At 50.9% G+C, this 27755-nt stretch overlaps 1 protein-coding gene across 5 annotated transcripts in view; it reads left to right on the top strand.

Moving 5' to 3' along the window:
* DIP2C (disco interacting protein 2 homolog C) overlaps positions 1 to 27755 on the top strand; it is a 403031-nt gene that overhangs the window by 178865 nt on the left and 196411 nt on the right. For all 5 annotated transcript variants that reach the window (XM_027593628.2, XM_027593630.2, XM_027593629.2 and 2 more), the window contains exon 2: positions 26863 to 26934. In XM_027593628.2, coding sequence (XP_027449429.1) covers positions 26863 to 26934 — 72 coding nt within the window. The remainder of the gene's footprint in view (positions 1 to 26862; positions 26935 to 27755) is intronic.

Here is a 27755-nt window from a genome sequence, read left to right on the forward strand (position 1 = left end):
GGGATAATTCTTGCTTCAGAGTGATAATGGTAAATGTGAAAATTATGGAACAGCTTGTTTCTCCAGGAATTAGCATTTGCATGCTCACCAGGTGGGAACTCTTGAAAATGTGGACATGAAAAGATTAAATTATATTCAGTTTGTGTAGAAAGGAGACGTTAAATCCTTTGTGGCACCACCGTGGTTGCTTAGCTACAGACATGGGGTCATCGCAAGCTTAGAACTTGATCGGTCCATCCTCGGAGGAGATACTCCCAAGTAAGCACAAGCATCCCAGGTTCTGATATCCAGACTCCAGAATGTCAGGTGCAGTGGGACTGGTGGTAATTGGCATGGGTGTGTTGGCATTGTTGTGCAGGAGTCCTAACTCTGTCTCCAACCTGCAACGGACATCAAGGGGGTGGGGGAGCGGTGAAGGCAGAAAGGGACAGAGAGGTGGGGAAAGAGGCAGCCGGGCTCACGAGGGTTGGTGTCCAGGAGCCTTGAGAAAAAGGGGGAGGCAGATGCCCTCAAGCTGGAAGGTCGGGGACAGTGAACAATGTGGTCTGCAGTGGCCTGAGCTGGCCCTCCAAGTGTGAGCATGCCTGGTACATGACCTTTGCCCATGGGAAGGTGGTGAAGGTCAGTGCGTGGAGATGGGAGAGGCCCCAGAGCCGTCCTGATTTTGCTGACCTTCTCACAACTGTTGAGCACCAGCAGGTGGGGAGCACGGGACCCCCTCAGCTTAATGCGCCATGCAGGGTCTATTGGCCATGCCTCAAACACACTGGACACGAGGAATAGAAACTCTGGTTTAACAGCATCCGAGAGAGGCAGCTCTTAGTGAGGGAACACGTTCCTGGTGGGAGCATCCAAACAGGAGGAAACCTAGAGACTCGGTGTGTGTCCGTGGCGGGAGGGAAGACAGTGTGTGTCCGTGGCGGGATGGAGGGCGGTGTGTGTCCGTGGGGGGATGTAATACGCATCGCTCAGTGGATGACACGGACAACCCTTGTTCACCCTGGCATGGCCCATGCTCCCATTATTTGTGCCCATATGTGGAAAAGACAGTATTACTGGGGACTGGCCCATTTTCCTGTTTTCTGAGTGTTTGGGCATTTACGGTTTACGTACACTCTGTGTCTGAATTTTTACACGACTGAGCTGCTCAGCCCTACAGACACCTTTGTGGCCCCGATGCCAGGCTGCACGGGGAACGAAGTCTTCACCCTCAGTGTCTGCAAATGCCTGTCTTTTGTATACGTTTTTCTTTCTTGGAACTTCCAGTTAGCGCCTTTCAGTTACCCGGCTAACCGTTGTGAGAGCGCCTCTACCAGCTATCCCTGCAGGTGCACACGGTTTCGTGTTCGTTTTCCTCTGATGAATATTTTATCAGTGTGAATATTTGTGTGGATGCCGAATCCCGGGGTGCTGGTGTCGTGTGTCCTTCATTCTCTCTTCGTTGTATTTAATGACTTCTGTCGAGGTGTGAAAGGCCAAGTGCCAGGTACAGGCCACAGGGTAGATTGACCTTGGATGTAAAGCCCTGCTCGGCTGTGTGTTGCTTTTGAGCAAAATTAAGTGGAATCTCCATTCCCAAGGGAAACAGACACAGGCACACGACGGGAGCCACTCAAAACATGAATCTTTCAGCTTACATGAAGTCCAGGAAAGTTAGTTTGCCAAGTTTAACCTTTTCTCTTGTAAGTTTTTAGTAACATTTTTCTAGAGGTCGTTGGGTGTCAATATATTATATTGTGCATAAAAGTAATCATAAATTCACTAAAATTGATGACTAAAAATGGAATATTAATTTAGCTGTATTGCTTCTGAAGGAAAAAATACCCAATGTAAAATACTGGTTATGTGCGCTTACAAAGTATAGTGTAGGATTCTTTGATAATGCACATGGTTTTAACATCTACCTTGGTTAGTAGTTTCAACCTGTAGGAACAATCATCTTACGTAGTTTAGGGTAAAACTGCAGATGTGTTTGTGGTGTTTTACTTCCTTAAACAAAGAAGATATCACTCTTCTATGCCAAAGTTAATAGTAGGAAGCTGGGTTTTTACCCCCCCCATGATTAAAAGTAAATTTTCAGAAAACCCTTTTAATCTTTATAAATTTAATTTACCTTAGTATTCCTCTAGAATAAAAGTCAGAAACCAAAATATAAAAGTATTTGTGGACTGCCTTTAAAAAAATTATATCAGAAAGCTATAGTAATCAGAATGGTGTGGTACTGGCATGAAAGCAGACATGTAAATCAACGGAATGGGATAGAGTTCAGAAATACGCCCACACGTAAATGGTCAGTTAATTCGTGACAAATGAGGCAAGACTACACAATGGGGAAAGGGTAGTCTCTTCAGTAAATGGTGTTGGGAAAACTGGACCCCTTTCTTGCACCATGCACAGAAACTCAAAATAGATTAAAGACATAAATGTAAGACCTGAAAACAAAACTCTTAGACGAAAATAGGCAGTAAGCTCCTAGACACATCAGTCTTGGTGATGATTTTTTGGATTTGACACCAAAAGCAGAGGGAATCAAAGCAAAAATGAACAAGTAGAACTACATGAAACTTTTTTTTTTAAGATTTTATTTGTTTATTTGACAGAGAGAGAGAGAGACAGCGAGAGCAGGAACACAAGCAGGGGGAGTGGGAGAGGGAGAAGCAGGCTTCCCGCCGAGCAGGGAGCCCGATGCACGGGGCTCGATCCCAGGACCCTGGGATCATGACCCGAGCCGAAGGCAGATGCTTAATGACTGAGCCACCCAGGTGCCCCAGAACTACATGAAACTTAAAAGCTTCTGCACAGCAAGGGAAACCATCCACAAAATGCAAAGGCAACCTATGGAGTGGGAGGAAATAGTGCAAACCATCTATGTGATAATGGTCAGATATTATGGTCAGATATGGTCTGATAATGGTCAGGTATTATATTATCTTGATAATATCAATATGCAAAATATAAAAAGAATTGATGCAAATCAATAGCAGTGATAATAATTGTAATAACAATGCAATATTGCAATAATGCAATAACAATGATGTAGCAAGTGGACAGAGGAACTGAATAGATATTTGTGCAAAGAAGACATACGGATGGCCGAGAGCCACGTGAAAGGATGCTCAGCATCACTCATCATCAGGGAAATGCAAAAGGAACCACAGTGAGACCCCACCTCACATCTGTCAGAATGGCTAGAATCAATAACAGGAAACAACAGGTGTTGGTGAGGAGGTGGAGAAATTGGAAACTTGTGCACTGTTGGTGGGAATGCAAGCTTGCGCAGCCCCTCTGGAAAACTGTGGAGGTTCAGGTATCATATAGTCTAGCAATTTCACTTTTGGGTATTTTTTCTGAAGAAAATGAAAACACTTAACTGAAAAAGGTGTCTGTACCCTGAGTTCACTGCAGCATTATTTACAACAGTGAAGACATGGAGGCAGCCCGAGTGTCCAGTGATGGATAAATGGATAGAGAAGATGAGGTATAAAAATGCAAATAGCTGTAAAAAAGAATAAAGTGTTGCCATTTGTGGGAACCTGGATGGACCTCGAGGGAATTATGCTGAGTGAAAAAAGTCAGAGGAAGTCTCATGTCATGTGATATGCCTGTGTGGGGGATCTAAAGGAAGCTCATGGATCTAGAGAACAGATAGGTGCTGCCAGAGGCAGGGGTCGGGGCGGAATGAGTGAAAGGGGGTCAAGGCACAGACTTCAGTTATAAAATAAGCTGTTGGGAGGTGACACAGTGTGGGGACTGTGGTTCATATTTGGTTGCGTATTTGATAGTTGCTAAAAGAGTAGATCTTGCAAGTTCTCATCATTAGAAAAAAATTAAAAAGTAAAATAAGTTTTGATGCCACATGCATTAGGAAGATAAACATTCATAAGTGGAAAATCTTTAAGAGCCCATTAAGGGCAGTTGGTTAGCAAGCATCGGGAGAAAAGTGGTTTGTCACCAGCCCCAACGTGTCCGTCCCTGTGATGGGTGGTGTCCGCGGTGGGTGCGGTCTGCCTGTAGGGTCTGAGGGAGCCCGGGCATAAGGGGTGGGATGAGCGGTGCCAGAGTCCCCGAGCACGTGCAGACGTGAAGATGTTGGCCCTGCTTGTCCGGGGAGAGGTTAAACACCAGTGTAACTGGTCCTTGTAGTGGACGCTGTAGAAATCCTTGAATGTGTTACATCTGACCGTCTGCTCAGCAATCCTGTGTCCTGCGAGCTTGTTGGCTGCCCGGGTAACCCTCGGGGAGACATCTGACGCATCGCGGAAGGGAACCTTCCTGCTGGAGGCTGCCTGGACCTGGGAATCCATCCGCCGTACTTCCCTAAAGATTATACACAGCTCTGAGGCTGTATGGAACGGGGAAAACTAGAAACTCAGAGGGGTTTTCTGTTTTTGTTTTTTTTTTTTTTTAAAGATTTTATTTATTTATTTGAGAGAGAGAGAATGAGAGAGAGAGAGCGAGCACATGAGAGGGGGGAGGGTCAGAGGGAGAAGCAGACTCCTTGCTGAGCAGGGAGCCCGATGTGGGACTCGATCCCGGGACTCCAGGATCATGACCCGAGCCGAAGGCAGTTGCTCAACCAACTGAGCCACCCAGGCGCCCTCTGTTTTGTTTTAAGTAAATGCCAAGCTTTTCTGTTTTTACTTTGCTGAACAGGATTTGTAGTAGTTAAGTAGCACATCGGCTTGGAAACAAAATCGTTACTTACTTGATGGTGAATCTTAAGATTATGGTTGTTTGGTAACATTTTTTTCCATTAAAGAGGGCACAGAATTTTTCTCACGTGTAACTCTGATCAGTCGGCCAGCCCCGCCCCCCATCATCTGAGTCACTGACAACCCTCCAGCAGCTGGGGAGGTCACTCCCAGGTTTCCCTGGGGAGAGCGCTTCCTGCGCAGCCCTGCACCTGTGAGGTCTGACCTCCTGGGGATTTCCTGATCGGGGAGCCTGCTGTCCCCTGGTGGCAGGCTGGGGACAGCGCCTGGAGGCTGCATGCCTGGGATGCTCCTGGGGGGGGGCGGTCCTGGGTCAGGAGGTGCTGCATTCCGGAAGCAGCCGCACAGTGTGTGTGTGCACAGGCGTGTGCACGTGTGTGTGTTGAGAGTAGCAGCAGAGATTTACGTGCCCCTGCGACGGCGCGCACAGGGCACACTGATGTTGAAAACGTCCAGGAGGACGTGGATTTGGCCATGCTGCACCTCATGTCCAGGAGAAAGCCCTGGGTTTTAAGGAGGTGGGTGTGATGAACACGGGATGGGAGGAGTGGTGTGTGTGGTGCCCCAGCGTGACCGAGTCCTTCCGTGCCGCCGTACGGGATGGTCCGAGTGTCGGTGACCGAGTCCTTCCGTGCCGCCGTACGGGATGGTCCGAGTGTCGACGTTGGGTCGGGTCAGATACCCTTGATCTTTACAACGTTTGGTCGGCAGCCGCAGAGCAGACAGGGAGCAATGCTGACTTCAACCCACGGGCATGTGGGGCACGTGAAGCCGTCCACTGTCGTCCGCACCATAGTGAAACACGGTTGCCGGCTTCTCTAGCCCTGTCTCCTCCTGCCCTTCTGGACTTGGGTCCGCATCCCAAGAGTTTTTGTTCAGTTTCTTTTTACTGCTGAACTGGCCCTCCTGTCCAAAATACCAGCCACTGCATGGGTGGGGTGGTTTCACTGCAGCTGTGTCTCGAAGCCTAGCCGGCAGGGTCACAAAGCAGACCAGAATGTTCCGGAAAGCAGAAAACTCTGGAAGGGGGAAATGTTACTGTTTGCTGGCACACGGCGGCTCCTATATGTCAGTAGTACGTGTATATTCAGGGTAAATGGGAAGCTCAGCAAAGAAGTTTGAGTAAAATAATGATTTCTGAAAGCAAACCAGACAAGGTGGGAGCGAGGGTCTTGGAGGTGACCGATGGGGTACACCCCTCAAACCCTCCTTGTCTCCAGGTTGGGAGTTACCACATGCAGCTTCCCTCCCAGATCTGCGGCTACCTACTGATGATTTGCAGGCAAAGTCATGGCTTAGCACTTGGAACCTAGTTAAGAATTCAGGAAATATTAGTTATCCTTGATGTCTTAAAGATCCTCCAAGACAAGGATTGGTACAGATAAATCTAAATGTTAGATGGTCGTGCTGCTGAGCACTACGGCGGTAACCTGGCTTTTGATTTTTCTGATCCGTTGCAAACTCACGCTCACCCTGGTTCCCTGCCGGGCTAAGACGTGCCACGCTGCTGGTTCCTTTCTCCTGTTGCTGTGAAAGCAAGAACCCTTGACCTGGAAGCATCTTTCCCAGACACCTGGTGGAGGACAGTGAAATGACACCGTAGGACCCACCTGAGGCACTGTTGGAGCATCTCCGTTCTGAGCTGGTCGTTACGTGTGGACCACAGGTGCGGGGTTTGCTGGAGTCCAGGGTCCCGTCTGTCCGCTGTTCTTCAGACGCTCCTCCCTAAGAAACACTCCTGCTCCCTGATCTCTGTGGTGCACTCCAGCGTTCTCCTGTTATGTCTGCCCTCAGAGCCCATGACCTCAAGTCACTGACCACTCGTTAACCTGGTGGTCTGTTGTTATGTGCTAACGGCCACCAGGAGGCCGGTCGGACTCCTTAGCAGAGAACTCTCCCGGTCTTACTGCTTCTGGGAACCATGTTCACTGCAGGAAAGCCTTCTGGCTCGGTCACCTCAGGATTTCCCATGGCTCCTACCACAGTGATGGCATCCAGTTGGTGCCTAATCCATGGCATTTGCATGGACTAGCCATCCATCTTGGCGAGCGCTGTCTTGGCTGGCTGTGTGTGCTCGGAGGAACGTCCATGACTTTACAGACGAGTGTGTGAATGGGGTTGTGTGTGCAGGGGTGGAGCGTGGTGTGGGACGGGTGGCAGGAAGGGCAGGCTGGGGAGCAGTACCCCGTCTCTGGAGCTCCTGCTTCTGCAGAGCCAGCTGCAGATGAAGGTCTGGTACCCCACCCCCTGCAGGCCCCAGCAGGAAATCTACAGAGGGTTAAGTGGGGCACTGGCCAAGTTTGGGTCTCCATCTGAATGAGGGTGCCCAACTGCGTCTGCCTGTCGCCCGGATTCTGAGCACAGGGGAGGTCCCATCTGCGGAGTTCACTGCATGTGGTCCCTGCGTCGTTCAAGTTTGGCCGAGCTCCCGCCATGAGGAACAGACTGGTGCATTATTAGTGTTGGTGGGTGGAGGCACCGTCCTGCAGCCCCATGTCAGGAGTCGTCATGGTGTGGGCCGGCGTTTGACAGAGTGGGAGTGTGGGCTTTGAGTCCTGGGTGAGTCCCTGCTGCACCGCTTCCCTGTGGACCTTGGAGTAATGCCTTAGTTTCTCTGAACGTAGGTTTTCTTGTCTGGGGGACAAGGTTGTCGGCAGCTAAGCCTGAGACGTTAGCGTGTATGAAGGTGACGCCTGGCTCCTGGAGAGGCTCCGTGGTCCCTGGTCTTCCTCCTCCATCATCTCTTCCACCGTCTTGGTTAATGAGTGTCTGTGGGAGTCACCAGTGAGTGGACAGTCAGCGGGAAGCCGCCAGGGACGAGGTCACCAAACCACGGTGGTGCAGGGGAGGGTAACCGAGCTCCGCATGGAGGGCTAGGGGCTGGCCAGCGGGGCCCACGCCAAAGGCCGTCGGCCCTCTTGGGAAATGACTCCTACTTTTTGGATCACACATCGTGATCATCCTTGCCAAGAAATACTCCAAGGTGCCTTCCGCCTGTTCATCAGCTGTGGATTTTCAGGGGGATCCCTTGCATGAGCTGGTTCAGAGTATGGGAGACAGGATGTCAGCCTTGCAGCCGGGAGGGACTGCAGTGAGGGCAGGGGGCACCCAGGCCAGCAGGGGTGAGATGTGGGTGGGGGGAGCTCCTCCTCTGTGTCCCACCCCTGCTAGCTGGGCTCAGGGCCCGGGAGGTTGACCCCACCTGTGTGACAGTGGCTGTGAGTGGCTTGGCAGCGTGATGTCTGGGGGAGCTTGGAGCAGCAGTCTGGAGTCCCCTGTCTCTGGCCCACCTCTCGATGGCTCTGCTTTTCCCGGTGTTTCATGCTGTGTAAGCTGCGGTCCTGGACTGAATTCTGCAGAATCAGGAACCGTGAAAACCCACAGCTCTGGGGATGTTGGGTGCCTTGGTCTTGTAAGTCTCAGAGCTTCCAGAGCAGTATAAGTTGGAGGCACGTGCATGTCTCTTCTGGACACTGTTAGACATCAGGATGCCACAGAACACCAGCATTTCTTCCTATTCTTGACCAAACAGAAGGTGCTTTAAGAGAATCTCATGATGTGCAGCGTGTCTCCATTTGCCCCCTGAGGACCTAGGGATGGTGGCCTGGGCCTCTGCTCGACCCTGTCCCCACAGGGTCCTTCTGTGAAGGCTCTTGGGGAGTGGGCAGAGCAGGCCGCACATAGGCTTGTCCGTTCTGCAGCAGATGGTGCTCTGAGCAGCTGTGTGTGTGGTCCCCCAGACCCTGCAGGGCCCCGTGAGGGAAACATGGCTGGGATCCTCCCCCTTTATTTCTGGGGAGATTGCTGCTGAGGCGCATTGGCTCTGGGCGAGGACTGGGCAGGTGGGGAGCTGGGCACACACGTGCAGCAGCCCGGACCCCGACTCCTGGCCCAGCCCGCCGAAGTGAGGGACAGGTGCCATCGGCAGGCACGGATGGGCTTGGGGAGAAGGTGGGACCCCCGCAGGTGTTCCTGGAAAGGGGAAAAGGGCTTTCCATGTTAGAAAAATGGCGTGGCATGGCTGAGTCAGGGCAGCGAGCCAGCCAGGAGGGGGACAGCGGAGATGGTTGCTGGCGGGGGCGCCGGGCTTGCAGATGCCCCAGCTGAGGTGTGCGGCAGCCCTCGTGGGCTTGACAGGGGGACATGGAAGGAACATTGTTGGTGGAAAAAATGTGCTTTTGGTTCCTTTTCATTGTTTCTTTTAAAATGTGGGCAGCCTCAGGCGAGTGGCGGAGGAACAGCTTGCTGGTGGGGAAACTGAGGCAGGAGGTCAGGCAGGCCTCCCAGCGCCATGTGCCCAAGCTCGCGGGGCCAGTTTTGACATGGACTCCCGGGTGTGTGGGCTGCTTCTTCTCTCCCGTGACTTCCGGTTGGCTCCACCTTCTTGGAACCTTCGCATCTGTCCAAGAGGTTGGCCTTGTGCCGTGTGCCATGACCAATCGGCCCGGACGGCGCCGTCTCTGACTTCCTCCTTAAAACACCCGCGGGGAGCTGTTCCTCACATTATTCTTGGGGGCATGGCATCTGGCTTCTAGACATTGTCCGTGGAGGTCTGGGGTCCCGGGGACCAGCCTGCACTGACCCACGGTGGCCCCAGGCACCAGCTCAGAGCTCCATTTCTGGATCGGCTCAGACATGGGAGGGGCTGGGAGTGGACGCTCTGTGCTCAGTGGATGCACGTGCGGTCTTTCCAAGGGGCAGAGCTTCTGGGAAATCCCTGGCAGTTGTAAGGTTCTGAAGGATGGCTGGGTGATCCTGAGAGCATTAGTGGTTAGTCCTGGCACGCTGGCCACGGCCACACGGCCACGCTCCTTCACCATCGTGTGTAACCAGCTAGATGTCAGGGGGTCTGGGGCCAGAAGCTCGTTTTCTGGTGTGAAGTGAGAACCTGGAGCAGCTCATGAATGAACCTGGATCCCGTAGGCTCGCAGGTGCACTGGGGGGGCGGGGGCGATGCATGGCCGGGGGTGATGCGTGGCTGGGGGCGATGGCACAGCCAGGAAGCATGCAACTGGCTGAGGGGATCCCCCAGGAGCCCCTGCCGCATGGCCTGCATTTGTGCCCAGGCAGAGTGGCTCGTCCTTCCCCAGGAAGAGCAGAAAACCAGCCACTGGCGTTCCAGGCCATGGGTTCTACCGCTTGGTGGTCAGCATGTCACTCAGTGCTCTCCATGCAATTTAAAGTGAACTTTGTGAGCGTGTTGCCATGAGCCTGGCGGTCGGGGGAGCCAGCAGGCCACAGCAGACCCTGCGTGGGCCACAGCCAGGCTGCACTTTGGCCACATGAGCCACGTGGACAGTGGGGGCCCAGGGGCAGCACGAACCAGGGAGGGCGTGTCTGTGGGGCCCCTGTCCTGCTCGGGAGGAGGAAGCAGCATCTCCACCGTGAGCGAGCAGAACAACCCCACAGGACGGTCCACACGTCCATCCATGGTGCTCGTGGTTGTGGTGAGGTGGACGGGCTCTGTGTGCCGTGGGGCGTGGGGGCGGCAGCAGACCTGATCGTAGCCCGGACGCCTCACTGTCTGTGCCCCTCCCGTGGTCCTGGGTTCCCCGGCCTGCCTGCGCTGTCCAGCAAGCTGCGTGTGATGGCCCGGCCAGCGATTCTGGGCCCCGATGAGCAGGCGCCGCAGAGGGCGTTTTGCTTGCAGTCACCTTGCCGGCTGGATCTACACTCACACTTGTTCGATCAGAAGCATAAAGTATTTGTGGGAATAGGTTTGTTTTCAGATGAAGTGGATTTCCATATTAAAACAATTTTAGAGCAGTTTAGAACAGTGGAGACTGCGGGCTTCCCCCCACACCCAGCACCTCTTAGCGTGGCATGTTTGTCACAACCCCTATGTGAGGTTTCAGGGATTTCCTCGTTTTCCTGCCACAGACGCGCGTCTGGGGCAGCACATGATGTTTCGGTGTCCTGCCTCCTCTCTCCTCTGGCCACCATGGGGTTTTCTAGGACATCCCGCGATAGAGACTTGACTGGGACCATGGGTCTGGGGAGGGAGATCCCGGCGGCGAATGCCGTTCCGGTGACATCCTGTCAGGGATGGGGCTTCGTGCGCCTGATATGGGATGGTCGTCGACCTTGACCCCTGCAAGGCTAAGGTCACACATGCCTGATTTCCCAGCAGGCGGGCTGCGAAGTGTCTACCTGGCCGAGGGTTTGTGTGCGGGAAGCCACGTGCAGGTGTCTGTAGCCACACTGGCTAGCGTGCCCTCGGTAAGTGGGCGCACACAGCACCGCCACTCCGCTTGGGGCCGCCCAGAGTCTGGCCAGCTTGCCTGCACGCTGCCGCCTGGGGAAGGCCAGCGTGGAAGGGATGCGCACTGTGTGGCCACAGTCGTGTGATGGCGCAGGAAAGGCACGCCTGTGCCGCCGCAAACAGATGAACGTGCTCCATGGCATGAAGAGTGCGTTGTCCCTGGGAGTGTGCAGCTGTGTGGATGGCCGCGCTACAGCCCTCCGTCACGTCGTGCCGCACGGCCTTTACTGCAGACGGCTGACATGGCCCCGAAACAGCAGTGACCCAGACCTCGCCCCTCTCCCAGACGGCACTCCCCGCCAGTTCGGCTGACCCCGCTGGTGTCCCTTCGGCCAGCATGGTTAGAGCACCGTGCACAGGGCCTAACCTCTCTCCACCTGGCCTCTGGAGGAGGGGTCTGTGCTGGGTCGCGGTCCCCGCTCCACCTTGGCGGGCGCCCCCACACGTAAGGTCCTAGACTGTGCCCGCAGGGCCGGCGCGGGCGGAAATCTGTCCTCTGTAAACTGAGGAATGCAGGACCCACAAAGGTAACACTCGGAATCATGGTTTTCCTGATGAAGTCGGAAAGGCAGAACGTGAGGGAGTCGGTCAGCGGCTGTATGAATACTCAGCGTGGGGGCGGGTCTGGGACGGGACAGTGATGTAACTGAGGCGCGGAAGTCGCCCGTTTCAATGCTGAGGAGGTCAGTGTGACTCAAGTCTGGAGTTGGGTGCCAGGAGAGCCCCAGCGATGGGCCTGCAGCTGAAGCTAGGGCACAGGCACGGGTCAGGGCTGTGGCTGTGTGGTCACGTTGCAGGGCCCCTCGGGGTGCAGGCGTGGACCCCTTGCTTCTCCATCACCATTGATCCAGAGGCTACGGGCATCGTTCACAACACGTTGTGAGGAGTCTCCGGTTAAGCAGGAGTTCAGAGGAGAGGCTGAGAATACTGTCAGTGGGAGAATGTGCAGGACCTTCTGGGTGGGAGACAGAAGCGAGGGTGAAGGCTCACCAAGTTGTGGCTGGGAACAGGGGTCAGGGAGAGCATGGTGGGGTACGTTGCCCACATTGGAGGTCTACGCTCACCCTTGAGGACTGCTTCCATCTAGGAAGTCGATTTATTTCTAACTGCTGCCTGGCTGTTCTATGGACCATTTCGTGTCTGGTGCTGCTCAGAGCCGACGTGTGAATAGCCATGTGGGCGTCCCTGCGGCACCCACTCAGAGCCGAGCTCTGGGCAAGAGAGCTTCCCGCGGAACCCGGGCCAGAGGCTCCATGTTGTATGAGGACAGGCAGGTCAGGTTCGGAGCCTCATGTCCCTGTGAGGTGTGTCAGAAACGCTGACCTTGTGGGGCGGGAGCCCATGGGCGTCACCCCCAAGCTCAGTGGGGGGTTAACCATTAGAGCATCCACGTTCTGTGCATTTGTTCAGCATGCGCTGAGTATTCATTATGGGAAAACAGTGGTGAGTAAGATTCCCACCCTTAACCTCTCCGGGCTTCGGTTTCTTAGCAGTTAGCAGTGTTCTCGGCACCAAGTTGTGGGGCAGATGAAGTAATGCTTTGAAGGGCTTTGAAACTCTGGCAACACACAGATTTGGTGGTGACTTTATCACCAACGTAGCCTTTACTGTATTAAAATTTGCTAACACACCAGCGGTTTTTTTTTTTTTTTTTCAGTTAATGTATTTCCTTTATTTGGTGTTCCTTTCCTTGGCAAATGACTAAAAACAGAAAACTGATCGGGCCCTTGAGGGGAAGATTTTATGTCTCAGAGCCTGAGCGCATGGAGTTTGGGGTCAGATGGCCAGGGTTGGAACCCTCGGTCCCCCACCAGCTAGATCTGCAACCATCCTCCTTGAACCCCGGAGAGATCTACCCCATAAAGTACGAGCACTCTCAGGTACCATTGGGATTGCTGTAAGGATCAAAGGAAACTGCATACAGCAGGTGCTCACCAGATGCAGTGCCTGTTTTGTGTGTAGGATCCATCAGGGAAGGAAGGCAGCAGAGTCCAGGGCCTCCTGCTGGTGCCTGAAAGGTGCTCATGCTCAGGTGTGTTTTGATCTCAAGTCCCCAGCTGTCTAAAGTAATCTCACACAATTAGGATCTAGTTAAAGATAATGGGTTTTGGATGACTTTTCCTAACTCCAGCTGCTGTAACAAGTCCCAGGATTTTAACGGCCGACCTCAAACTCCTGTGGAATTCTTGGCCAGCAGGTGGCCTTAGGCATGCCTGGGGGACCAGGTGCTGGTGGCCCGAGGTCCACCTTCCACCTTCATGGTGGCCTCTGCACTCAGGCAGCGTGGGGAGGGACGGGCTGGAGCCAGTGCCTCACCCATCACGGCATCACCACCTGACTGATGAAGCCGACCAGTCTCACAGCCACACCCGACACACGCTGGCACACGCCTGATTTTGTGGAAGAAGCTGGGACCGCAGTCCAGCTGTGCAGGAAGGAGCGAGACCAGGCTTGGGACTGGCCCATCACCAGGTCGCAGGAGGATCTGAGGGCTCTGTGGATGGTTCCACAGAATCCGAAGACCACAAAGGCTCTGTGTGTTTCTCTGTGGTGGTCCGTGGGGCTGGGTGAGGAGACAAGGTTCATTTCCTTTCCGAGGAGTCCATGTTTGTGTGCCGGAGATCACCCCGGCTGCGACCTGTGCCAGCGCGGTGGACCTCCTCTTGGTGCTGTGAGGCCGCCGTCCCTTTCTCAGGAAGGGGAGAACCAAGCTCTTGGTGATGGGTTTTCCTAAGACTAATTGGAAGTAGGACCGTGAGTTTTCATGGCTACCACTCCTGGTCCACAACTGCTTTTCCTTTCCTGTGTCTCTCTCCTGTTTCTCTCCTTCTGCTTCTCTCATTTGTGGGCATTTTAAACATGCTTACATGTAGCACCTGTTGATAGGCACGTTCCTCTTCGCCACTTGTGTTCTTTCCCTGGTTCTCACCACTGAGAATTTTACAACGATCCATTCGTGTTTGTGTCACTTTCCCTTCAAAAACACAAGTAATTAGAATTGGATGCTGGAGATAAGAAAGGTCCTGCTATGGAGAGACGTGGACCGTGGTGTTCCTGTCACAACAGGTTGTCCAGACTTGAGTACAACTGTGTTCTTGAGCTTTTTTGAATTTACTCTTCACATAATGCCTTCAGAAGCGTGTTTTTAAATATTTATTTTAGAGAGAGAGAGAGAGTGAGCAGGGGGAGGGGCAGAGGGAGAGGAGAGAGAATCCGCTGAGCAGGGGGAGACTGATGCAGGGCTCGATCCCAGGACCCTCAGATCACGACCTGAGCTGAAATCAAGTCAGAGGCTCCACCGACTGAGCCACGCAGGTGCCCCAGAAGCGTGTATTTAAATGTGCGTGCCTGGTTCTGCCACGGGCTTGGTGAGCCGAGCCCGCCCCGGCTGGCCTCCCGCTCTCGCTGTCGGGGTGTAGAGCGCATGTGGGAAGTGCGTGGGGTGCGCGTGGGGCGCGGGCGTGGAGAGTGCGCGCGTGGAGCGTGCGCGCGTGGAGCGTGCGTGGGGCGTGGGCGTGGAGAGTGCGCGCGTGGGGCGTGGGCGTGCAGAGTGCGCGCGTGGAGCGTGCGTGGGGCGCGGGCGTGGAGAGTGCGCGCGTGGAGCGTGCGTGGGGCGCTGCGTGGGGAGTGCATGGAGTGTGCGTGGGACGCGTGTACAGCAGCCAATCAGGTTTCGAGAGTGTTTCTCTTCCGTGTCTCCGCGCACCATGTTCCCCCAGGGCTCTGTGGTTTAGACAGTAATTATTAGGGACTGGGTTAATGAGATATTCCAAAGTGTAAATTAAAATTCTCAGTTTTCTCCCCTTTCGTCCTGAAGTTACTGGCTCCTCCTGCAGCCAAAGTGTCAGCCCGCCTGGTTTTTCCATGACACTGAGTTTGTAATTTGTTTCATTAGAGGGTTTTAAAAATGGTGACTGCACTTTGCCTATAAAGTGCCAAGAAGTTGATAAATAGGCATGATCCAAAGAGAATCACTTTTTAAAAGGCTTCAGTTTAGCTGCATACACAGACGTGCGCACACATGCACACGTAGACACGGATACATGCACGCACACGTGTGAACAGAGATGCGCAGAGGCATACCCAGACACATGCCTACGTACAGACACGGCAGGTACACATGCACACGCAGACATGCACAGATGCACACATGCTCACACAGACACGCCCCCACGTGTGGACAATCACGCACACACAGACACAGAATTGCGTGCATACACACAAATTTTTTTCTTCCCAGGATTTTAAATGTTTAATTTGAGTAGCAAACTTTATACGAGAGATAGGGGCAGGAAAACAGTTGTGTCGTGGTTTCTTCAAGCCTCACTGAGCCTGTCTGCTTTTCGTGAATCTTACACACTCAGTTACGCTCGTTTAGACTAAAATCCTGCATTCGGGGGATAGGGAGGGTTGGAGTACTGGCTGGTACTCATCCGCGATCGTGTTCTGGCGAGTCGGGACTGAGTGTCTCACGAGTTTGTCCAGGTGTGTCTCCCGAGGGGCTGCGCACCGTGGTGGCGCCATATTAACGACAGTCCTCACCCAGCTGTGCCCCCCGCACTCGAGCGGGCTTAGCTGCCGTGCATCCCGGGCCCGTAAACGTCCGTTCCGTCTCCTCGGGCCGACACTCAATGCTGTAGATGCCCGTGGTGCTCTTCTGTAGCTCCCTCACTTTTCTTTGAAAAAGAGAACCGCTCACCAATCCTTCTTGCTCCTTACAGTGGTATTTTGTTGAGGTATAATGGACATACGACAGCCTATTAGTTTTGGGTGTATTTGATATTTTTGTACATTGTGGAGTGATCCCCAGGATAGAGTGCATATTTAGTATGCTTACTGTTGTCACGATACACAGCAAGAAGGGAAAGCTCGATGCATTTTTTCCGGGCTGGGGCTGTGCTGCGAGAGGTGAGGTTCATAGATGGAGAAGCTGGCGGCCTCGCCCCAGTTGTGGCCGCCGCGCCGGGCCGAGGCAGCCCCATCTCCTCTGCGGCATGTCCCCGGCTCGTGTGTTTGTGGCTACATAGTCTTCCAAAGAGGTTGGAGCTATTGAGGAGTGTTAACTAATCCCTCTTTTATTTATTGGGTGTTGCCTTTAAAAGTTTGGAATTGTAATCGCTCCTCAGGGCTCCCGGTAGCCACGACACACAGCGGTGCTCCCTGTGTAGCGGGGTCCCTTCCTCCTCCGGGGCGGGCCCGCTCCCGAGCGGCAGGCAGGTGCTGCAGCAGAGGTCGGATGCGTGTCCTGAGAGCGCCTGGCCTCCTGGGCAGGGGTAGGACCCCGTGCACCTGCAGGGTCTGCTAAGTCACGTCCTCAGATGTTTGAATAAATGAAGGCGTTAAACCCAGCACCGCTCATTCACACGAGCTCTGAAAGGAGCTCTGAGTGTCAAGAACCAGAAACGTGAAGAGCTCCCCCTGGGGTGCTGTTTTGGGTGCTGAGGCTTCACCACGTGAGGAAAAGGACAATGCAAGCCTAAGGTGTGATGTCTCAGGAATTTTGGTTTGTTTCCTCTTTTTAATACGAAGCTGAAAAGAACCAGGTTTGCTGTCACATCTTATTACTCAGTCTTTATGTTATGCTTCCTTTTCTTTCAAAAAAGGAGGATACACTGAGTTATTTAGTTGCCGAGTAAGATAACACAAAATACCAGGAAAAAGTCTCATTATTCATAATTTAGGTCACTGAGTTTTCAGGGTATTTTCCTCTGAACTGGCATCCTGTAGCTTTAGGATCCTGTTTTTATTCATCTTTTACTGACTTGATTCTCACGTGGATGCTGGCAATGAAATCCTCACGGTTTGGTGCTGAACCACACACTGTATTTTCCCCCTAAAACTTCCAGGGCGTAACAGCAGGTCGCAGTGTGTCTCGGAGGGCTCGCCCTCGCCCTTCTGCGCGAGGGGATCAGGAAGCAGCTCTGACCTGGGGTGTGGGAGAAGACACCCTCCTCCTTGTGGGGGCTGTCCACCCTCTGTATCTTCTGCAGAGCTCTTGAACGGACTTCTGCCCAGCAGTGATTTGATAATGACTTACATGCATCATGGAGCCTGGGGGATAAATATTCTCTGTTGTTCGCTCTTACTCTGGTCAGGCAGGCACTGGGGGTGGAGGCTGAGGTGTGGGGTCTGCATGCTTCCAGAAGACGAAGGGGGAGGTTTTCCTGTGCAATGGTCTCTTCATTCACAAAGATAAACCAGTTTTATCGGTTACCCAAAAATAGAAAGGAGTTGATTTTCTCAGTTAAGCACAATCAGGAAACTGGAGTGTAATTCTCAGGTGAAAGAATCACCGTGGGAATGTGACTTTTGACTTGGCTTTGAAGTCCGAGACGCAGAAGTTTAGCCTGAGTCCCTGGGTCCCGACGGAAAGCCATTATGGGCTGCAGAGTTTATCAGGTGTGTAGAGAGTCTTTATGAAAACCTTAGGGGAGAACAAGACAGGAATATTCTTCTTGAAAGGAATTAAAAAGTGTTAGCAGTACAACCTAAATTTCTGTGAAAGGTCCATCAAAGTGTAGGTCCCTTTCCAGTTGAACAGGAGGTTAAGAGCTGGAGAAATACTTGTGAATGTTGTTGAAATTGTTTTCTCTTTCCTTGTGCACAAACTATGGGCTCTGCAGGTGCCCAGCTGGGTGCTGTCTGGGGTAGGCAGGTGGTGCTGTGAGTGGGGGACCCCTCCTGGTTTTCTGCGGGCTTGGAAACCCCATGCCTTATAGCACAGGATGCCACATCTACTCTTCTTGATAGGATTTTGTCTTGTTTTGAAAATTAACATCTAGGGAAGGGAAAACTGACTCTCTTTTTGGTGTCCAGATCTGTGAGTTTTCTTTTGCTTATTGGCAAGCTGCTTATCCACACCATGGAAGGAAGGGTCTGTTCAAGCCTTTGCCAGGTTCTTCATGGGGATGCCGTCTGTCCTTTGTTAGGAGTTTGGTTTGAAAACACTTTCTCCTGGTCGCTAGCTTAGTTTTTATTCTGTTAGGAGTGCCTTTTTCAGAACAAATTTCTAGATTTTAAAAAAGTCCACTTTTTTTTTCATGGTTCTATTCTTTGCTAACCCAAACGCATGACGATTTTCCCCTGTGTTCTCTTCTAAAATTTTAGTTTTGTTTTACATTTAGATCTAGTATCCATTTTGAGTTAACTTTTGTAGAAGCTGTGAGGGTTAGGTTGAGATTCCTTTTTTTTTTTTTTTTTTACATATAGATGTCCATTTATTCCAGCACCGTGATGAAAACTCTTCTTTCTCTATTTAATTCATTTTGCACCTTTGTCAAAAAGCAATTAGTCATATTTGTGTCTATTTGTAGGTCTGTTTGCCAATACCACATTGTGTCGATTATTGTTAATTTTGTGATAAATCAGGTAGTATGAATCCTCCAACTTTATTCTCTATCAATTTTTTGCTCTTGTAGCTCTTGTGACTTTTCATATAACTTGTAGAATGAGCTTGTGTATATCTAAAAAGAAATTCTGCTAGGATTTTAATTTGATCACGTCCAATCGATCCATTAATTTGGAGAGTATTGACATCTTTATTATGCTGAGTTTTCCATTCCGTGGACACGGCGTGTGTCTCAATCTGTATGGATCTTTTTTTATTTCTTTCTTCCTCATGTTGTACTTCTCAGCATATAGGTTCTCCATGATCCTACAGATCCCATACACATTTTGCATGTTTTGTTAGATTTATAGCTAAATACTTCTTGTTTATGTAGCGACTGTGAATGATACGTAAATGTAAGATGTTTTTAAAATTTTAGTCCCAAATATTTGTTGCTAGTATATAGTAATATGATTTGATTTTGTATGTTGTGACCTTGCTAAAGTCAGTTAATAAATCTAGAAGTTAATTTTGTAGATTCCTGGGCGCCTGGGTGGCTCAGATGGTTAAGCGTCTGCCTTCGGCTCAGGTCATGATCCCAGGGTCCTGGGATCGAGTCCCGCCATGGGCTCCCTGCTCCTTGGGAGCCTGCTTCTCCCTCTGCCTCTCTCTCTCTCTCTTCCTCTGTCTCTCATGAATAAATAAATAAAATCTTTAAAAAAAATTTGTAGATTCCTTGGGATTTTCTATGTAAGCTTTTGATTTGACTCATTTTTCTTTTTTTGTTTTTAATTTCTTTGATTTCTGGCTTTCATTATTTCTTTGCTTTTTACTTGTTTCGGGTTTATTTATATATATATTTTTCTATCTTCTTAAGCTCGAAGCTTAGATTAGTGACTTGAGACCTTTCTTTTCAGATAGAAACCTTTAATGCGGTCAGTGTGCGACTAATCACTACTTTGGCTATATTGCACACATTTTGTTTTTCATTTTTGTTCAGTTGGAAGTATTTTTTACTCTCTCTTGAAAGTTCATGGTAGGTTTGTGCAGTTCATCCAAATCTCATCTTAGCTCATTTAGCAATCAAGATTCATGCAGGCTTCCTTCCAAATTTTCCCTCCTAATAATCTCACTTTCTGTGTGGTGACCAGTCTTTAGCAATGGTGGAGCTTGACATGCAGGTGGTTGACGCATGGCATGTGGATGATGGAGAAGTTGTTACCGTGGGAGAATTTGAATTCATGTGCCATGAGGACAAGGGTTTTATGTTTTGTATTCTGCTGTTGCCAGGTCCAGGGAACACGGCCTGGCATGTAGCAGGTGTGGAAGGGAAGTATAATTTCACTTTTGTGCTTTTCCACCCTGACCCTTGGCTTCTCTGAGCTGCTTCGCTCTGCAAGCTAACCTGCATCATGACCCCACGTGCAAGCCAGTTTTATAGTTTGATTTAGACTTTGGTTACTGCTTATTTTTTCTTATTTTATATGAAGTGGGTTTTTTTCTTTCTTTGTACTTCTTTTTCCTCTATGTTTGGGATATACGGTGCCAACACATGTTACTTTGTAAAGATTAAAAAATTAACTTTAAACACCTGTGTACTCAAATATCCAGCAGAGGTTTCTTGATTCCAACAGCCTCAGTGAATAACATGTATTTTTAATAATTGCCACATACTATGTGCCGGGACTATCCAGATGTACCCAGATGTTTTATTCCCAACAGCTCGGTATTTTTGGCTTTGCTTGCAAATGAGTTTGCACATAGGAAGCCTCAGCATGTTTGCTGCAGGAACTCCTACAGCTCATTGGTCTCACAAAGAGAAATAATGATTCTATAAAATTATCTGAAATAACTAGCCTATCACATGTCTTCCAGTATATCTGCCCTTCTTTCTCCTTCCCACCCCCCCAAATCCTTCAAATTAACAGCAGTCGTTTTTAGAACTGAGCCATTATTTTAGAAAACAGGATTAAAATAAATAAACGTTTGTATATATGTATGTGTATACATGTATGTATATTTATAATTTGAAGATAAAATGATTTAAAAATCTTGGCACATTCTGTCTCTTGACACCGACAAGAGGGAGGTCATATTCAGCCATTCTCACTCTTTCTAACAAACTCTGTCTCTAGTTTGTTTTCCATTACTTGGCCAGATGGGGCAATTGAAGAATGTCATTGGAATCATTAACTTAGTCACCACTTTGTTTTCACTTTTTGTTTGTTTGTTTAAAGATTTATTTATTTATTTCGGGGGGGAGAGAGAGAGAGAGAGCATGCGCACACACACGGCGGGGAGGGGCGGAGGGAGAGGATCTCAGGCCGACTCCAAGCTGAGCAGGGAGCCCAACACATGGCTTGATCTTATGACCTGAGATCATGACCTGAGCTGAAACCAAGAGTTGGATGCTTAACCCAGCTGAGCCACCCAGATGCCCCTGTTTTGACCTTTAAAAAAGTTTCAAAAGTGAGGGGCGCCTGGGTGGCTCAGTCGTTGGGCGTCTGCCTTCAGCTCAGGTCATGGTCCCGGGGTCCTGGGATCCAGCCCCGCATCGGGCTCCCTGCTCCGCGGGAAGCCTGCTTCTCCCTCTGCCACTCCCCCTGCTTGCGTTCCCTCTCTCGCTGTCTCTCTCTGTCAAATAAATAAATCTTTAAAACAAAAAAAGTTTCAAAAGTGAAAACAGAACTGTTATTTACCTAATCTTTCATTGAGCAAACATTTAGTGGTGGGGCTGTTTACTACCCTCTACTGATTGCCTGGCCCATCGTAGGTCTTAATAAATATTTGCTGGATGAAGGAATGGGAATAAAACTCTGGACCCTTTGCGTGGTGTTCCGAAGTTCTGAGGTCAAGATTGGGTGCAGGTGAGAGCCACAGTTGGGGCGGGGGGTCCTTGCTGAGCAGTAGCACGGCTCCAGTCAGATTCTGGGTCTCCTGAAGGTCAGGGTGACTCTGTGCTGTGTTGTAGTCCACCCGAATGTGGAGGGCGGTGCGGCTCCTCGCTTCAAGGAGGAGGAGCGGCGGGCTTGCATCACCATGCCTGACCGTCTGGAGAAGTAGCTGGCCGGGCACGTGGCCGGTTTGCTTTGCCCGGAGTCGCCTGCAGAGATGCACTCCTGAGGCTCAGAGACACCAAGCATTTCCCTCCAGGTGATGTATCTCATGTTACGACCAAGAACCATTTCTTGGACGCAACAGTCTTCCCTCATTCCCTGCCCTTAGTGAGACAAGACGTGGCCATAGGCCCAAAAGAGTGGTAGCAATGAGGCCATGTTGCCACAGACAGAAGGGTCCCAGGTCCACCTGCTTCCACTCCCTGAGCAGGTGGGTGCGTGTACGGATGTCACAGTCTCTTCTGCCTGAAGAAGAGCTCAGCACAGAGCTGGCTAACACGCCTTCAGCAGCTGGGCCAGAGGGAGAGTGCCTTCCAGGGTACTCCCTATACCTTATAAAGCCATCAGCTTAGAGGGACGTTAGGAAGGTTCCTGACAGCCGTGAAATTCCAAACATGGGAATGATTGCTTTGTTACATAAAGCATTCGTTCCAGCTTCAAAAGAAGAAATAGTCCTGACACCAGGAATGGAAAGCATCCTGCTAGGCTGGTCTGTTTACCCTGAATGATCCCAGTGTGGAGGTAGCTCATGGCATGCGGTCCACTCTGGGGCACGTCCGGTCACCTGGAGATCCCATGGCTGTCCGTGCTTTCCCATCTCGGTCAGGCGTCACAGGGCGGGTGGCTCTGCACAGATCCCCAGGGGGCCCGAGTTTACGGAGTGAGGTCCAGTCGGACAGACAGGGGCCCTGCGGTGTCCACTTCAGTCTGGCATTTGCTTGACCTTCCCTTTTCTAGGACTTGAGGTTTGCCTGGAAGTCTGGGCTATGGTATGAATAAGAGGATGCCTCCTTTGGGGAACAGGAGCGTGATCTCAGCGTTACTCAGCTGTGTATTGGTGGTTTTGATTCACTTGGGTTTTCATTTTTTAAATTTAAGACTTGTCTGCAAATCTTTTCTCTTTGTAACAGAACACATGAATTTAATGTCTCCTGCTGAATTTTAAGTCTTAAAGAGCTTCTTTAAGGATAATAATTTAAATACTTTTGATAAAGTGGAAAGTATTTCAAAAGATCACTTTTATTTTCTCCTCACTGAAGAGAGATGATTTCTGCACTTTTCTGTCCTGTGTCCTCACTCCTGAAATGAAAGGGTGTTAGGTGGACAGGTGTCTCGAGCTCAGAAGCATGGAAATACACCATTTGGGTTGTATGTGGCAAATACTCGAGCACGGGGTCCTGTGGTTGGTGTCCCGGGACATTAACATGGTCTTTCGCTTCTGCGGTGAGCGAGCATTCACCAACCTGCTGTCAGCTGCGGGACGGTCCTTGGGGCACCACAGATGTTAAATCAACTCTCGCTTAGACACGTGACGGGGAGGATGGCTCCTCTCAGACAGCCTTGTGCCTCAGATTTACAGTTTTACCCTGAAGGCTGTGTGCTCATTGCAGATCCGGGGTGATCCTGGATCAGTCCTTCAGCCTGAACTGATGGAAGATGATGGAGAACCCGTGTTGTCATGGTGACATGGTGGCGCTGACCGTAGGTCAGCCTGGGGCGGAGCCCAGGGAGCGGTCCCGGAGGGCAGACTTGTGTGTACAGCCAGCCCTTGGGTCCATCCTGTGTGTGCCTTCATCTTTTTTCCTTCTGCCCACCATCTTTCTTCCATGTATCAATCATTGATCTACTCTTGCTTTCTCAACCTACCTGCACAAAAATCATCACTGGATGCTTCAGAACGAAGGGCCAAGGAAGAGCCCCCGGCTAGAAAGTCTGCTTATATAAATTTGCAGAGAGAGGTCATTACCACTAATCCGTGGGGCTGCTGTCTACCAGATGCTCAAGTAGCTGCAGAGTTGCAAATAATGGACTTTCTCCACGCAAGAGAAGAGTAGCAAGGGCATTTTCAGCTGTGATGCTTTGGGTGCCCAAATGACCCTGGCCCCTTGCCACAGGCACTGGATCGTCTTGGGGAGCACGCACTCCAGCTGTTGTCCCAGACACGTTAATAACGGGATCATGGAGGATTCCCCTCCAGTGACCCTCTGTTTGCCCTGCGGATGCACGCGGCTCCGGCCGGCTGGTTACTGGAGTGGCTGTGACATGCGTGCTCAGTGCAGGCTTGTGAACCAGCGGGACTGGGGCTCAGCTCTGCAGGACGCTGGCCCGTGAAGGCTTCACGCCCTGGGTTTGAGGCTAAGCCACTCGAATATGTGACAAACTGTAAGCAGCCGTCCAGGCCTCGTGAGGAAAGCCCAGCCATGGCTGGAGCCCAAGGCTGGGAGGGCCCTGACGCGGGGGGCATGTCCTGGGCAGGTGGCGGGGTCACCAACCACATCCACGTCTGCGGGGTGTAAGGTTCCAGGTGTGGCTTTGATGGGAAGTCATTTGAGATTTGGTCAGTGTGTTTTCTTCGTAGATCTGGGGCCCTGGGCGAGAAACATGAGCACGATTGGTGTCTGTTTCTTACCTGTGAAACCTGTTGTCACAGGACTAAAGGTATTCAGGGTCATGAGATAGTGGCTGGGAAGCTTGTGTGGGCGCTGTGGTCCAGGTTGTGGTGCACACGAGGGAATGCAGCTATGTGCCCGGCAAGCCTCCTTTGCAAAAAGAGTCCTCAAACTGCATTTGTAGTTGGCAACCCCTGATTTAGATGACGTTACCGATTAAAAAGTGTCTGTCTTTCCACGCTTGTGGGTTTTAAGAGCTGTTAGCAACCTGGGGTCCCTGAGAGTGGTATCTGGAAATCCCCTGTGAGCCGGTTGCTTCTGAGCATGGTTTCATAGTGGGGCCAACATGCCTCGCCCGCTCGGAAGCAGGGACTCCTCCCGCTGCCAAGCCCTTTCCGCGTGGGGCCGGGAACTGTGTGGACGTGCCTTTGCGGGACTGACACTGACCTCTTCCGATTCCACGGACAGTCCTGGTTTCACCAGGAAAGGGCTTGTTTTCCTGAGGCCTAAGGTCTTAATAATTGGAGCTTCCTGAAATAAGACAGTAAAAACCGAGTTTCCTTTGAGGTTGTCCTATGCCGAAAGTTAAGTGAGGACCTCCTCCTCCCATACTTACATGTTCCTCTGGGACTTTTTTAAAGATTTTATTTGAGAGAGAGAGCAAGAGAGTGCATAGAGGGACAGTGAGAGGGAGAAGCAGGCTCCCCCCTGAGAGGGGAGCCCGACTCGAGGCTTGATCCCAGGACCCCGGGATCATGACCTGAGCTGAAGGCAGACGCTTCACCAACTGAGCCACCCAGGTGCTCCTGCAAATATATTTCTATTCCTTATTTATTCATTCATTCAAAGTAATCTCTACATCCAACATGGGGCTCAAACTCTAAGAGTCGCATAATCTACTGACTGAGCCAGCCAGGTGCCCCATCTGAGACATTTTTAAAACATGAGCTGAATTTTGGGTGCAGCGCAAACCATGAAAGGTGCTGGCTTACCCAGGCTGGGACTCGGGCCTGGAATTGTGCAGAGCTGCCGGGAGGACGGGGGATGGCCGGGGAAGGGGGCCGCTCAGGACCGCTGTGGCCCCACGGTCTGCCCTCTCCTGTGTGCCCCTCTGCCCGGCCCTGATGTCCCGGCCCCTCCCTTGCGGGGAGCAGACAGGCTCTGAATTGGGGAAATGCGGCCCTGAGCTGCGGAGGGTGAAGGAGCAGGAAATGAACTGGTTCCTCCCTGGCACTGTGCTCAGAGAGCAGTGGGGAGAGCCTATGGAGTGAGAGGCAGGGAGCCCATGGGGAGCTGCTTCTCGGGGTCCATGGGGCTGGGAGAAGCCTCCTGCGTCTACTGCCGTGTCCTCTAAGGGTAGAGGGTTCCTCCCTCTGAGCAGGACTGGGAGCTTCGCTGTCCCCTGCGCTCAGGCAGGCTGATGTGAAGCAGCCTGGGGGGCCTGTCCACCTCTGACCCCTGACCCCGCCTCCCCCGCGTGGTCCCCCCTAGCCACACCACTTCCCTATCGCGGTGGTGTTTCTTCTGCAGGTTGGTTTTATGCTGTTTCCTCAAAGATGTTTTCTTGTCTTTAACGTGACAAGAGGTGTACTGGTCGTGGGCAGGAATCAGAAGGTGTGACCCGTGACCAACACTTCTCAGCCAGTGTCCTAATTCGCTAACTTACTCCTTTTTCCTGAAATTGCAAACATGCTCCAGAGTGTGTGTGCACATGGGGTTTTTGGTTATTGAGATTTTAGGCACCTTTTTAAAATAGGGAATTTGAGAGGTGCCTGACTGGCTCAGTTGGTTAAGCATCTGCCTTCGGCTCAGGTTATGATCCCAGGGTCCTGGGATCGAGCCCACATTGGGCTCCCTGCTCAGTGGGGAGTCTGCTTCTCTCTCTGACCCCCCCATCTTGTTCGTGCTCTCTCTCTTGCTCACTCTATCTCAAATAAATAAATAAAATCTTTAAAAATAAATAAATAAAATGGGGGATTGGATGGAGCATGTCCAAAAGCAGCCAAGCGGCCTCGGTGCTGAGGGTGGGTGTGGGCCCAGCTGTAGTGCGTGTTCACCGGAGGGTGAACGGACGTTTTCCACAGACTTCTGTTGTTTAAAACAAGGTATGCGTTTCATGGGGCACACACGACTCACAGTGGGAGCTGTGAGTTTGTTGGGTCAGTCAGCAAACACTCAGGGTGCTTTATGGTTTGCTCAAATTTAGTGAGCATATGTCATCAGAAAAAGCAAATTCACCAATCTGCTGTATTTTTATTAAAACTTGACTGTTTAGCTCTTCTGGGAATGATGGTTTGATCAGAATATTGGGGGGAAAAACACTACAAAATATTCAAGAGCAAAACCAGCATTTTGTGTGTATTAGCACTTAAAATTAGAAAAGGCTGTTGTGTGTTCCATGGGTTGCTTTGTCCTAGGTACTGAGCACTTGGGGAAAATGTCAGTGTGTATACGCCTTGCTTTTCTGCGTGTGAACCTCTGGCTTTAACATTTCCATTTTTGCTTTAAGGATGAGCACCTTGCTCACATACTTTGGATTTCTGTAGTTCCCACATTCTCTTGCTTTATTTCATGTTTCATTTGGTCTGAGTCACTTATTTTCATAAACACCCGAGCAGTTTGGTGTCCTTGGGACTGCCCAGCGGGGTTGGTCAGTGGAGGAAGATGCTGATCAGCAGCGGTTTGGGTGGCTGTCCCCAGCGTCGATGCCTGCAGTGTCCCTTCGGCTAAGCTAGTGAGAGCCATGCAGACTGGAAGGCTTTCTGCTCAGCTGGTGTGAACAAGATCACAGACTAATTCTGGGTCCTGTGAGGGCCGAGACCCCCGCAGGGAGGGGCTGGGACAAGCAGGAGCCTACCAAGGATTTTTATGTAACTTAAATGACTATTTGAGGGCAGGGGAGGGCCAAGGTGAATGACGAGGTCCTTCATTCTTTAAATTATAATTAAAAGGCAAACAGAAGATACAAAAGATGTAACTTGCGGCGTCTTACAATCTGAAGAGCGACCCACTTGTCACTGAGGCCATTCTGAATGTCTCTTTCCTTCTCTTCCAGGTGACATCACCCAAAAAGGGTATGAAAAGAAGAGGTCAAAACTCATCGGAGCCTACCTGCCCCAGCCTCCGAGTACGTACCCTCCATGAGTACATAAAGCATCTGATTTTAAGAGTTCAGTGTAACATGCAAGAGAAACCGCTGAGTGCAAACCCTTTCTCACGGCCAGTCTGCACAAAGGTCACACTTCTGATGTGGCGCTGGCCACATCAGGACTCCTCTGTGATTGCACATGTTTTGTGGACCCAGGAGGCACATGGACTCTTCTGTAAATGCGCCTAGCTTAATAGGTATTTCATCTACAGAAGGCAAGAATACCTTGATTACTCTAAAATGCTTATTATAAACAAATATGAGAGCACTTAAGATGTAAACATGACTTTTGGTTTAGTGAATTAAAAATTATTGCCATTGACTCTAGTTTAAATTAACCCAAGGTTTTTGTTGCTGTCATATGAGGGGGCAGATCTAGAACCTAGAGTACCCCGCGTGGGGCTATGACTTGGTAAAGGTTGGTTGTGTTCTGAAACGTGATCATAAAATGCTGTGGATTCTTCCCTGAAGTACAAAGTCTCTCATTCAAGTGTTTCCTGGGTGCAGGTTTGTAGAATCTCTGTGCACTTGACCTGCGTTCTGCACATTTCAGGAGAAAACATGCTCCCAGGCTGGAGTTGTGGCCCTTTAGTTCTGATTGAAGCATAGTTCAATTGGAGATGACCCTGAGAATCTGCTAGGTTTTAGGAATGGATTAAATCTGACCCAAGTCCTCAATGAAGAAGGAAAGCAACCTAAATTTTACAGGTGCTTCCTGAACTCTATAGTTTCCACTGTTGAAACGACTTGTTTCAAGCCCAGCTCAGGAGTTTCTGGTAGAGAGGTTTACATCTGCAGGT

Source organism: Zalophus californianus, chromosome 9 (genome assembly GCF_009762305.2).
Source record: "Zalophus californianus isolate mZalCal1 chromosome 9, mZalCal1.pri.v2, whole genome shotgun sequence".
Taxonomy (NCBI): domain Eukaryota; kingdom Metazoa; phylum Chordata; class Mammalia; order Carnivora; family Otariidae; genus Zalophus; species Zalophus californianus.